This window comes from Leucopleurus acutus (genome assembly GCF_964270905.1).
Source record: "Leucopleurus acutus genome assembly, chromosome: 1".
Taxonomy (NCBI): domain Eukaryota; kingdom Metazoa; phylum Chordata; class Mammalia; order Artiodactyla; family Delphinidae; genus Leucopleurus; species Leucopleurus acutus.
In genome coordinates, this window is record NC_139142.1 from 90,434,791 (window position 1) to 90,447,058 (window position 12,268).

General features: G+C 41.7%; 1 protein-coding gene across 1 annotated transcript; it reads left to right on the plus strand.

The window, feature by feature from the left end:
- Positions 1–716: 716 nt before the first annotated feature.
- On the plus strand, positions 717–12,064 carry DUT (deoxyuridine triphosphatase). The gene is made up of 8 exons (XM_082841297.1): positions 717–902; positions 1,325–1,405; positions 1,534–1,672; positions 3,654–3,745; positions 5,404–5,448; positions 10,714–10,788; positions 10,948–11,018; positions 11,941–12,064. The coding sequence occupies exons 1-8, from the start codon at positions 779–781 to the stop codon at positions 11,995–11,997; spliced, it is 684 nt and encodes a 227-aa protein (XP_082697423.1). The 5' UTR covers positions 717–778; the 3' UTR covers positions 11,998–12,064.
- Positions 12,065–12,268: the final 204 nt, after the last annotated feature.

Below are 12,268 nucleotides of genomic sequence, written 5' to 3' on the forward strand. Positions count from 1 at the left end.
CTGTTGACAAAATGCATTACAATTTAGTTTTGAGATTTTAGCGTCAGTTCCAGAGGTAAGTGGAGATACTCGTATCCTAGAAAAATCAATTTACAATTACCTGAAAAGTTATTTACTCATCCCCACTGTAAATTATACCAGTGTGGCCCGGAACCTTTGTTCGAATCAGTTACAGGGGTCCTCCTCTGTGCTCTTGTGGGGTCATCCGAAAGAGTGCTAGGATTTCAACCGAGATGTCCCTGTGGTTTATCCTCAAGACTGTGTCCCCCGCCCCCTTTGAGAATAAACAACACTCCACAACACTCCAGCTTGCACTCTTCAGTGTTGGAAGGAAATCGAACTCGCTGCCTTGCCCACCGCCTAGGGCGCAGCACTGAGCGGTGACCGTCACGGGCATCGTGATGCGGTTCCGTCGCTTTTGGGGCCCCTGAGATTAGAAGCCAGCGAGTCATGGCCGCGAGCTGCACCGCCCCAGGTAAATCGACAGAGCGCTGGGCCCGGACCTCGGAAAACCAGCGCCAGATGAAAGGTGAGAGTCGACAGAGGGAGGCAGAGGCAGCCGCAGGCAGCAGCAAGATTCAGGACGCCGAGTGCACAGCTTTCCGGGAGGACCCGGGCCTACGCCCGCCCGAGGGCTGTTGATGCGCCGCCTCCGTGCGCCCCTTGTCAAACGGCGGCGGTTACTGCTTCCGAGGTCATTTGACTGGGACGCGTCTTTCGGTGCAGACTTGGCGCGCGCCTGCAGTAGCGGCACCAACCTGCGCCCAAACCCGGGCAAATGACTTACCTCTGCCCTCGCCCAGTGCTCGGCTACCATTTCCTTCCGTCTTTGCTCCGCTCCGTGTTTAACGGCGCGCGCCAGGCAAGACCGAGAACGGAGGCCGCAGGGCCCTCCTGGCCAGGTTCGTCCCTCGATCCCACCCCGCGGGGGGGACGTGTAGCTCCCGGCGCTCCGGCCGCTAACCAGCGCCCGCAGTCTGAGCCGAGGTTGCCGCAGCGCCAGTAATGTCGGGGCCCAGCCTGGAAGGACACGGCGTGGGGAGGCTGGGTGCCGGCCGACTGACCCCGCGCCCGTCCCCTGGCCGCAGATGGGGCGGGCCAACAGGCAGGGCCCGAGGAAGCCCTAGGGCTTTGGGCGTTGGGGGGGAGTGGGAGGGACCGCAGCCCCAGCTGCGCGGGAGCGAGTTCATTCGCGTCCCCTCATGGGGAAGGGAAGTGGTTTTCTATTTTGGGGTGAGGGCAAGGCCAGAGAAGCTGCCACTAACTTTGGATCCATGCACTGAGTTTGGAAAGCTTGAAAAGGCTCAGTACTTTCTGTTCCCAGATCTTTTCCGAGGAGGATTTCCAGCCCCAAATTTGAGACCCATCTCCCCTCTCAGCCAGAACCGTGGGCTCGTCCGGAGGGGTAAGGGGGGCGGGGCGGGGAGTTTTCGGCGGGAAGTTTAGAACTGGTGCGCTGCGCTCATCCTGCTGTCTCTTGTTCCGCCTGATCCTTTGTGCTCACGTTCTGCCCTGCCATGCCCTGCTCTCAAGAGGCACAAGTCATCTCCCCCAGCAAACGGGCCCGGCCTGCGGAGAAGGGCGGCATGCGGCTCCGCTTTGTCCGGCTTTCGGAGCACGCCACCGCTCCGACCAAGGGGTCCGAGCGCGCCGCGGGCTATGACCTATACAGGTGAGTGGGCACCCTGTCCGCCCGCGTCCCCGAGGAAGGCCGGCCCGGGCGAAGAGGCTGAGAGGGCCGCCTTCTGTCCCGTCATCCTTACCTCTCGCGGAGAAGTCCCAGTTTCCGAAGTATAGCGCTCTCAGCTTAGCTTACATTCCAGCCCGCTGCTGCCAAAACTTGAAACAGCCGCTTAAAAGTACAGAAACAAACGCTTTTTGCATTATATAGGGTTTCTGCCTTTTTTTAATGTTGAAAGTTTTAGCTTTCCTCTTTAGCATAAATTAAATACGGATTTGGGCAGAGTGTGGAGTGGTAAATACCAGTGAATGTCCGCCCAGGTGTTATTTATTTTGCAACATTTATTGCACCCTTTCAAAGTGGAGAGTAGAGATGAAGAAGGCCCACTTTGGCCTTCAAGGAGTGGCCTGAGAATGATGCTGTGCTCAGTAGAAAGAAAAGCCACGGTAGGAGCCTAGGTTCTTAGGTAATAAGGTAGCTAAGAAAGATTAATGAAAGTTGCTTCTACCTTTAAGGGTTAGTAACATTTCTCTATATGTCCATATTTAGGTTCACTCCAAGGACTGGAAATTTCCAAAAGGGTCCAAATATGAAAAGCAGGGATGTTGGTAATACTACCATCTTCTCTCTTGTACAGCACTTTTTACCTGTACTAAAAACTGGCACATGTGCTATTGTATTTAATACTCAACAACAATCCTGAAGTAGATGAGTGGTACTTTTTACAGATGTGGGAGTTTGTGAAGAGATGAATTAATTGCCCAAGGGCTTGAATATAATAGAATTTTTGACCCTGAATTCAGTGCTTTTTTTTTTCCACTTGACTACTGTCCCCAGTTCTTTGAACCATTAAGGTAGGTCAAAAGTGATATTGGGGAGGAGGGGGTGTTGATTACATGACTAAATCCCAAGCCTTAGGATTTATTTTAAAGCATCCCAGATAATTCTAATGTGAGAACCACTGGTCTAAGTCATAAGTACCACAGAAGGGAAGAAAGGAGTATGTGATGATAGTGGGAGAAAAGAAGGAAAAAGAAAAGTGAGGTATAGACTGTTGTGGCTGAAAGCTGTAGTCCTTTATTTTCATGAATAAAAGTAGAGTGATATACATTGACTACATCATATCTGGACGCTGTTGTGAGTCTTAGGAGAGACTTCGATTTAAGATACTTTGTAAGCATCCTTCTAACACAGGTGACTTTCTGTATACTGAAATAGACATGGAAATATCTCTTCGATAAATTAGAGTTTTAACTATTTCAAGAGAGGAAATTCCAATGAAAGAAGTAAAAATATAGCACCACTTTACCAATCTTAATTAAGGGCTCAAAAGTAACTTCCAGTTCTGCTTATTGTAAAATCTCTTAAATTTCTATCAAGGAGAGGGCTACAGTAATAACAAAGTAGCAGTATTTGGTGGGTGGACCTTAGAGAATCAGTTCCTCAGTAGTGTCCATCTCCAGGGCCTGTTCACAGTGGTCAGCTCTCTCCCTCAGCCAGTGAAGTTCATGGCCACCGCTTGGTAAGCTTGGTAAACTACCAAGACCAGTACAGATGCAACACAGCTGAACCAACGGCCCCCCCCCCCCACCATTTATGTTGGCCATCTATTTTCTCCTTTCCTTCTACATGTTTTCCCTAACGATTAGAGGATTGTTGTGAGAATAAAATGAGTTATACAAAGCAATTAGAACTGTGCCTGGCACACAGTAAGGGCTTAATAAATGTTAGCTATTATTTGCTATTATCTACCCTTCTTTCTTGGTTCTTTATTTTCCTCTTTTCATACCATGTTAGTGAAGCATATACCTTTTAAAGTCTGCCTTTCAGCCCCCTCCTGCTAAATAATTACCTCAATTTGCCAACAAAATTTTGTTCAGGGGAGAATACATTTACATGTCACCTCTTTCACCAAAAAATGCACAGAGAATTACTATATCTAAATACCAGTTATCTTTCATTATTTTCCTAGTGCCTATGATTACACAGTACCACCTATGGAGAAAGCCCTTGTGAAAACAGACATTCAGATAGCTCTTCCTTCTGGGTGCTATGGGAGAGTAGGTAAGTGATTTGAAACACAGGTAACTCTTTGTCAGGCTCTTCCTTTGTGATATGTTCTTTCATCTTAGTTTCATTTGGGGTATAAATGAGGGAAGGGATATTGCTCGGCCTGTGTCCTAAAATAAAGACGTGCCACCTGTGATGGCAACTGCAGTCATTTGAAAACTTTCCTTTACGTATCTACTTTTGCCTCTATCGCTTTGCTTTTTTTTTTTTTTTTCTTTCAATTCCTTACTTAAGCTTTTAGGACACTCACATTGGCCCAGGAGGTTGTTTTCACAACTACTCACTGTGAGAAAAACTGAAAGTATAGGTGATTTTTAACTGGTGCTTTTTCCAGTCTTACACCAACTCCCCCTTCAAGGATCAGATTGCATATGAAGTCAGATTTCTTTGTGAAGGTGGTATTTGTTTTATAAGAAGAAAGAGGCAGGTTCAGGATAATGGCACTTGGCATCTTATGAGGGTAAAGTTTCTAACCCCTGAAAACATCAGGCCCCTTAGCCTTTCCCCCTTTGGGTATCCTCTCATGGGGTGTCCTAGGTAAGGGATGCACTTCAGTGCACTAGAGGGAAATGCCTCACAGTGGGAGGAGAGAGGACAAAATGCAGGTCAAGTCAACAGGTTTGACTTTTCTGCCCCGAGTCAGTTGTCACTATAGAAAGAGTTTAAAACTTCTTTTCAAGAGCATAATTACTTGCTGACTAACTTCAGAGTAAACATAAAGGAGCAAATGGAACTGTGATCCCTGGGGGAGTCTTGTTAGCGACAAGTCAGAGAACTGCTAATACTTCAGCCTTTAAAAGAAAAATGAGATGAGCGCTCTCTTCATCTCTTTTTGCCAGCACTGACTGCATTTTTAGTGTATTTTGGGGGGGGGGGCAGTTAGGAGATGGAGTGAAACAACAGTGAAGGCAGGAAGGTGTAGCATTTATTGAGAAAGTGCCTGATACAGGTTATTCTGGAATCAAATACTAGCAGTTAGGGTAATTAATGGTAGGCCTGATGCTCAAGTCAGCAAGAATAAGGTATAAACTTAGCTTCTTACTCTGGTTCATTTGTTTCATACAAACATGTCTTTTGGCATCTGAATTATGAGTAGGAGTTCCAAGTTCTAGGCTAAGCTCTGCTACTCTGTGGTTGCGTTTATGCCTCTCTCTCTCTCTGCCTTCTTCCCAGTACGATGTTCCCATCCTGCATGTTCCCATGTATGTCTGTTCCCATACTGCAACATGCTCTGATTTCCTACCTTAAAATAAAAGTCCTCTTCCTCTGCCCCATGTGTCTGCCAGCTACCATCCTCCCTTTGTGACCAGACGTCTGGACAGTGTTGTCTACAGTTTTCCCCACTTGTTCACCTCCCAGTTCATTCCAGCAGTCCACAGCTTCACCACCATAGATCCTCAGTTGCCTAAAGACATGCTGGAGTGGTTTAACTTGGTTTTGAATTAAACCTTGTCAACATTTTCTAAACTGTTCTTTTCTACTTTGGTAATACAATGTGATAAATACATTTTTAATTCAGAGCCATCTGCTAAGGTTAAGATTAAGATACGGATGTTATAGGAGGTGAGATTGACATGCTTAAATTGTGTCAGTTATATTAAGTATTGCCCTTCCCTCTTAAGACAGTCAATTTCTCCTTTTTTGTTTTGTAGCTCCACGTTCTGGCTTGGCTGCAAAACACTTCATAGATGTAGGAGGTAATATATTTACATTTTTATTCTGTAAATATTTGCAAGTGTTTACTTTGTCTTTGCTTAAGAGGCAGTAATCAAATGACAAATTTTATTTTTATCAAGAAAAGAAAATGATTTTTGTTGTGTCTTTCCTTTTAGAAATTTCTATCTCTGAAGTTACAACTATGATATAGTTTTAAATGCTATTTGAGTATGTCTAATTTTTTAATGACCATTATGTGAAATGCATGTTATTTTCCTAATAAGCTAGACACTATCTGACAGATAGGATTTTGCCTTGGTTTAGTGATAATCTGCATTTAGTCCAAAAATGACTCTATTCATAGAAGGAAGTTTGTTATTATAAGGAAAGGAAAAGCTTTTATATCATTATTTAAGCAACTGTAGTGAGTGCTTCTCTAACAAGACATCCTGGCCCTCGGATAAGTGGGTATGCTAAATTCTCCCTCCACCTCTTGCCGTTTTTACAAAGCTACTTTTTTTTTTTTTGCGCGTTACACGGGCCTCTCACTGTTGTGGCCTCTCCCCTTGCGGAGCACAGGCTCCGGACGCGCAGGCTCAGCAGCCATGGCTCACGGGCCTAGCCGCTCCGTGGCATGTGCGATCTTCCCGGACCGGGGCACGAACCCGTGTCCCCTGCATCGGCAGGCGGACTCTCAACCACTGCGCCACCAGGGAAGCCCTACAAAGCTACTTTTTAACAGACCAGGAAACTGGCTCAGAAATGAGCCCAAGTTGGGACTTCCCTGGTTGCACAGTGGTTAAGAATCCGCCTGCCAATGCAGGGGATAGGGGTTCGAGCCCTGGTCCGGGAAGATCCCACATGCCGCAGAGCAACTAAGCCCGTGCGCCACAACTACTGAGCCTGTACTCTAGAGACCGTGAGCCACAACTGCTGAGCCCACATGCCACAACTACTGAAGCCCATGCGCTCTAGGGCCCATGCTCTGCAACAAGAGAAGCCACCACAATGAGAAGCCCGCACACCGCAATGAAGAGTAACCCCCGCTCACTGCAGCTAGAGAAAAGCCTGCACGCACCAACGATGACCCAGCACAGCCAAAAATAAATAAATGAAAAAATTTATTTAAAAAAAATGAGCCCAAGTTGATACGTTAAAAACTGGAATCCATCCATATTATTCCAGTCCCCTTGTTCTTTCCACTGCAGTTAAATACTGTGAATCACCCTGCCCCTTCCCTCCACCAGCGGAGCCCTGCCCTCAATTAGCTCACTGTTACCTGCACTTCAGGGGTTAACATGTGGCTGAGGCCTGTCCCTGGGCTGTCTCCCCATGGCGTCACTAGATGGTGCTGTGGGGCAAGTCGGGAGCCTAAAAGTAGGTCTTAGGGACTGAAGAGGAGCAGAGTTTGACTGAGACGGACGGACCTCGGGGGCTGAGGATTGCCTGGGTTCAGTTATGCTTGACTTTCAAATATACTTTTACAAGGTCAGTATGGTCACTTAGGCCTATAACTTAAGGATGTAAAAGATTGTATATATTTTTAAATAAATTTCAAAGGGTTGTGAAAGGAACATGGACTTTGGAATAACAACAGGATTTGGGCCCCAGCTTTGTCACTAACAAGCTAGTTACTACTTAACTTTTCTGAGCCTCAGTTTCCGTACCTGTAACAATGAAAATTAGTGTGCTTGTCCCTGAATGATGGGAAGATTGAATGATAATGTATCTGATATTTCCTGTCCCTTAGGGACTTATCAGACCTTTTTTTTTTAAATGGAAACTTTTTCCGACTTTGTTACTAATTTTTGCTCTGTTTAAAACAATCCTTTGAAAAAATTTCATGTAAAAGCAGTGGAAAGTTAGTTTGCCTGGTGGTTGGTGTGGTATTATTCACACAATCACATTGTGGTGTGTTCTTGGATGCATAGTATCTTAGAAATGTCTCTTAGGCACAAGTTTATCATAGTTGGCCACAGTTTTTATTTCAGAAGAGGGATGTTGTTAGAATTCCCAGGCTGTAAATAAGGGTCAAAGGGAAAAGTTGAGTATGCAGGATTCCGTTCAGAATTCACATCTGGTAGGTGGGGATAGTTTTCACTAAAGAGGGTTTCCAACAAATGACATGCCAAAGTCTTGACACAGTAAAACTTTTGCCTGAAGTCAGTTAATCACGCTGCCAGTTCCAATGCATGATTTTTCCAGTGATAACTTCAAAATACTTTCTGCTTTCTCATGAAGAGAAATATCCCTGATGTTTATGTCCCTTACGTAGAAAAGGAATAAGTCTTGTGTTTTTCTTGAAGGTCAGTTTGCCTTTGAGTAATAAGTAATAAATGAACTTAGAACTATTAGATTTTTTTTATACTATTGGCATTCATACTTAAAAAAAAAGAAGGGCCTTTTTTTTGTTATACATTTAAATTGACTTCAAATTACTTCATTTCTTTTAGTTAAGGACTTCTCAAACTTCTGTGTGCCAAGCATAAAATCTAGGTAGATAATCTGGCTTTGCAGAATTCAAGACACCCAAAAATATAAGTGTGATAGGACTACTTTACAGATACATAGCAAAGGCCTTTACAAAAAGGAGTGTTTTTGTATTGTAGAAGATACCATAAAGTAAACAAATGAATACTTGCAAGTCATATGAGAAAGAGTTAAATACCCAAACAGATAAGAAAAAAACAAAACCGATCATAAAATGTACAAGAGGACGAGGTGCAATGCACGTAAGGAGGAAAAAAGCCAAGCCTCACTAGTCATCAGGGAAATGTAAATAAAGCCATGAGATACCATTTTTTACTCACCACATTGGCCAGAATTTAAAAGATTGCTACTATCTGGTACTGTCAGGGAGTTTGGAAATGGGCATTCTTAAGTGTCACTGATAGAAATTTGAATTGCTATACCTTTTTTGCAAAGTTATCTAGCGATATCCATTAAAATTTTAAATATACACACCCTTCAACCCAGGAAAGTGCTTTTTTGAAACTATTTGATGAGAATAAAAAACACTAATACTCAAGAACGTATGTAAAGGACTGCCTTGATTATTATGGGGAAAATGTGAAAACGACCTGAATATCTGATGTTATGTAAGAGAATAGTTACATAGAAATAATGGTGCTGTATTTCCATATCTTGGATCTAAAAGAATGACTTTTAGATATATTACTGCCCAAGGATATCAATAATATTTTAGGTGGAAGAAAATGTGTAAAATATATTATTGTAACATTGGCTACCTGAGGGAGGATTGGGGAACATTATTGGCCTTTACTTCATATGTATTTGTACTATTTGTGTAATGAAACAAGAGTTCAGAAGTCAGCCCGCACTGCCTTCATCCAATGCATTCTAGGTGAATGAGTGCTAGCCTGTACTTCAGCACTCCCACATCGAGATGCCAAGGCCTTGTGTGGTCATTTGTTCCGGCATGGGAGGCATGGAATGACCTGCTACTGAGGGGTTCCTTCATTAACTCTGATCTAAACTGTTCCTGCAGCTGAAACTTTCTACATCTAGAAAATATAGAAAACAGCTGGTCTCATTTTTATATCCATTCTTTCAATAAATATCAAGGACTAATTTAATGATCAACTGGCAGTGGGGAAAGATGCCAGGCTTCAGTATTTTTTGAATTGGTCAAAGTTTTATTGCTGTAGAACCAGAAAAGAATACTGGGTCCTTCAGTCTAGACATGATATGAACCACTTTCAGCCACTTTCATACTCACCCTTCTCACTGTTAAAAAGCCACTTTCATACTCACCCTTCTCACTGTTAAAAATATGTTTACCTTTAATTCAAACTCTTAAAAGTGTTGTATCAGGAACCTTTTAAGAAGTGCTTAAGTTCAGCTTCACTTACCCCTAGTAATTCATGCATAAACCACAGGGGTTCATTTAAACTACTCTAATCCACTGGAAAAATCTAAAATGTTGGTTTTCTGAATATTTTTCCCCATGGTGGAACTTTTTTAAATTTTGCTTTTTTTCCCCCCCTACATGAGAAAATTGAAAGGGGATGCTTACCCTTGTTCTAAAAAAGAAAAAAAAAATTTTTTCAGTTGACCTTCAAATAATTACGAGTCTGACCAACCAGCATTAGTACCCATTGAGCTAAATTCCTGATTCTTTTTATTTTCTTTTTTCTTCTTTGATAAGAGTTTTGTTTTGTTTTTTAAAGAAGTGAGGTGTTAATGAGAAGCTGTAAGATGTGACATGGAGCTACGTTTAATTAGATTCACATGAATCCTATCTAGCATTTTACAAACTGGGGGGAAAGAATTATCATGTATAAAAGGAGACAGGTGCTGAGGGGGATGAAGGGGGTAGGAGAGTGACTGCTAACAGGCAGGGGGTTTCTTTTGGCGGTAATAAAAATGTTCTAAAATTGATGTGGTCGTGTTTGCACAACTTTGAATATGCTAAGAGCCATTGAATTGTGAATTATTTCTCAATATTAGAAAAGGAAATGAGAAGGCCTGGTGCACCTATATTATCTGTGCTTGTGTTTATGGAAATGTTTTGGATTCTTGGCCCAAAGATAAATGCTAGCAAGTCTGGTAAATGTACTTCTCTGGCTCAAGTTTCTCTCCTGCAAAGATTTGCTGGCTTTGTGTTTATAATCTCAAACAGGTACTAATTACACACGATTCTGTGTAAAAGTGGACTCATTATTAAGCTTATGTGCTAATGTCTTCTGACAGATGATGCTCTGAGAAAGGCTGGTAGCTTAAATTAAAAGAAGAAGAATGTGAACTGAACGATTCAGCTCCATTTTCATTATAAAAATGGAATGTTCTGATATTTGCTAGACTGCTGCTTAACGTTGACTTATTCTACTGCAGATCTTTAGGCTTTTTGACATTTTTATTTATGACTCAATCATATTTCAATCTGGATGTTAGTGGGAAGTTGCTACCAGGAGAAGCCTTTAAAACCCAAATCATAATTTTCTCTTAGTCTTTTGGACAGGTGTGCCACAAATAGACAGTAGGATTGGAGAGAGCAATTCAGGATGACTTGTCTGAGATGCTAAGTGCCTACTCCCAATTTAGAGTAGGTAGTGGTCACCATTTGTAAGGATGACAGGTTGGAAAATTAGGACCACTTTCTTAATTCTTATTTGCATTTTAGTAATTTCTTAGTTTTGAGGCTTTACATAGTACCAGAGCAAGATTCACATATTTGTTGTAAGGATAAAATTCTCAGAGCTACTTAGGAATGATTCTGAGGTAATCATATACCCTTAATCTTTCGGTACCATAAACCAAGCTAATATTTTTTTTCTTTTTTCCAGCTGGTGTCATAGATGAAGATTATAGAGGAAATGTTGGTGTTGTACTGTTTAATTTTGGCAAAGAAAAGTTCGAAGGTATGTCAAATACATGCAGTCACATAAGTGCAATGAGTTTTCCAAGTTATGTATGTCTAAGTAACACATACTACTCTAATTCTCATTGTACTGTACAAGGCAGGATACAGAGAATGCATCCGTATCAGTAATAAATTGTTTTGTGTTTTTCCTTTGAAGTCAAAAAGGGTGATCGCATTGCACAGCTCATTTGTGAACGGATATTTTACCCAGAAATAGAGGAAGTTCAAGTAAGTATCCTAAAAGCTGAATAGGGAATACATGATGTAACATCTTCAGTGAAGGAAAAATAAAATTTTGAGGATTTAGTATGCTATTTGTAACTAAATACAGATCTTCCTCAACTTCACAATGGGATTACATCCCAATAAATCCATCATAGGTTGAAAATATCTTAAGTTGAGAATGCACTTACTACGTCTAACCTACCGAACATCATAGCTTAGCCTAGCCTAACTTAAACATGCTCAGAATGCTTACATTAACCTACAGTTGGACAAAAGCATCTAACACAAAGCCTGTTTTATAAGGAAGTGTTGAATATCTCATGTAATTTATTGACTACCATGCTGAAAGTGAAAAATAGCATGGTTGTATGAGTACAGAACGGTTGTGTTATCAGTGGTTCACCCTTGTGATGGCGTGGCTGGCTGGTGGCTGCAGCCTGCTCCCATTGCCCAGCATCACGAGAATATCACACCGTATATCACTAGTCCATGAAAAGGTCAGAATTCAATATTTGGGGCACAGTTTTTACCGAATGCAAATCACTTTAGCACCATCATAAAGTCAAAAAATCATAAGTCAAACCATCCTAAGTTGGGGACCATCTGAGGTAGAATATGTGACTAGTCCTATTTTAGGCAAAATTTAAATCTTAGAATTTCTTGAAATTGTTTTCCATAGCTATTATACAGCATTACTTTGGATAATAAACCACTTAAATAGTCTGTGAAATTCTACTGTTCCCTTAGCTTTTTTGGAACTTATTCAATATTTTAATTTATGAAACTTTAAAAATTTAATTTTCTGTAATCTCCTTTTTGAAACAATGCTATAGCAAGAATAAAAGTCTTACAAATTTGGAGCTGGAGAGAACTGAAAGAGCATCTGAAATTAACTACATGGCTTACTACCTTTATGTCTTTTCAGGTTTTAGATGACACTGAAAGGGGTTCAGGAGGTTTTGGTTCCACTGGAAATAATTAAAATTTATGACAAGAACAGAAAATGAGAAAATATACTTTTTTCCTTGAAAATAAAGGCTTTGCTTAAAGTGTTTTGGTGTTTTGCACTTCTGTAAACAGTTTTAGCTTCTAAAAATACTTGGGTTCTCAGGGTTCTCTTATGATCAAGGAAAGGATACCTCTGTTGGGATCACATAGAAACTTACTTTCTTGTGTTTTTCTGCATTTAACTGTTATATAAATCTGTGTGGTGACCTCACACAGTTTCTTTTAAATTAAATGCACATCAATTA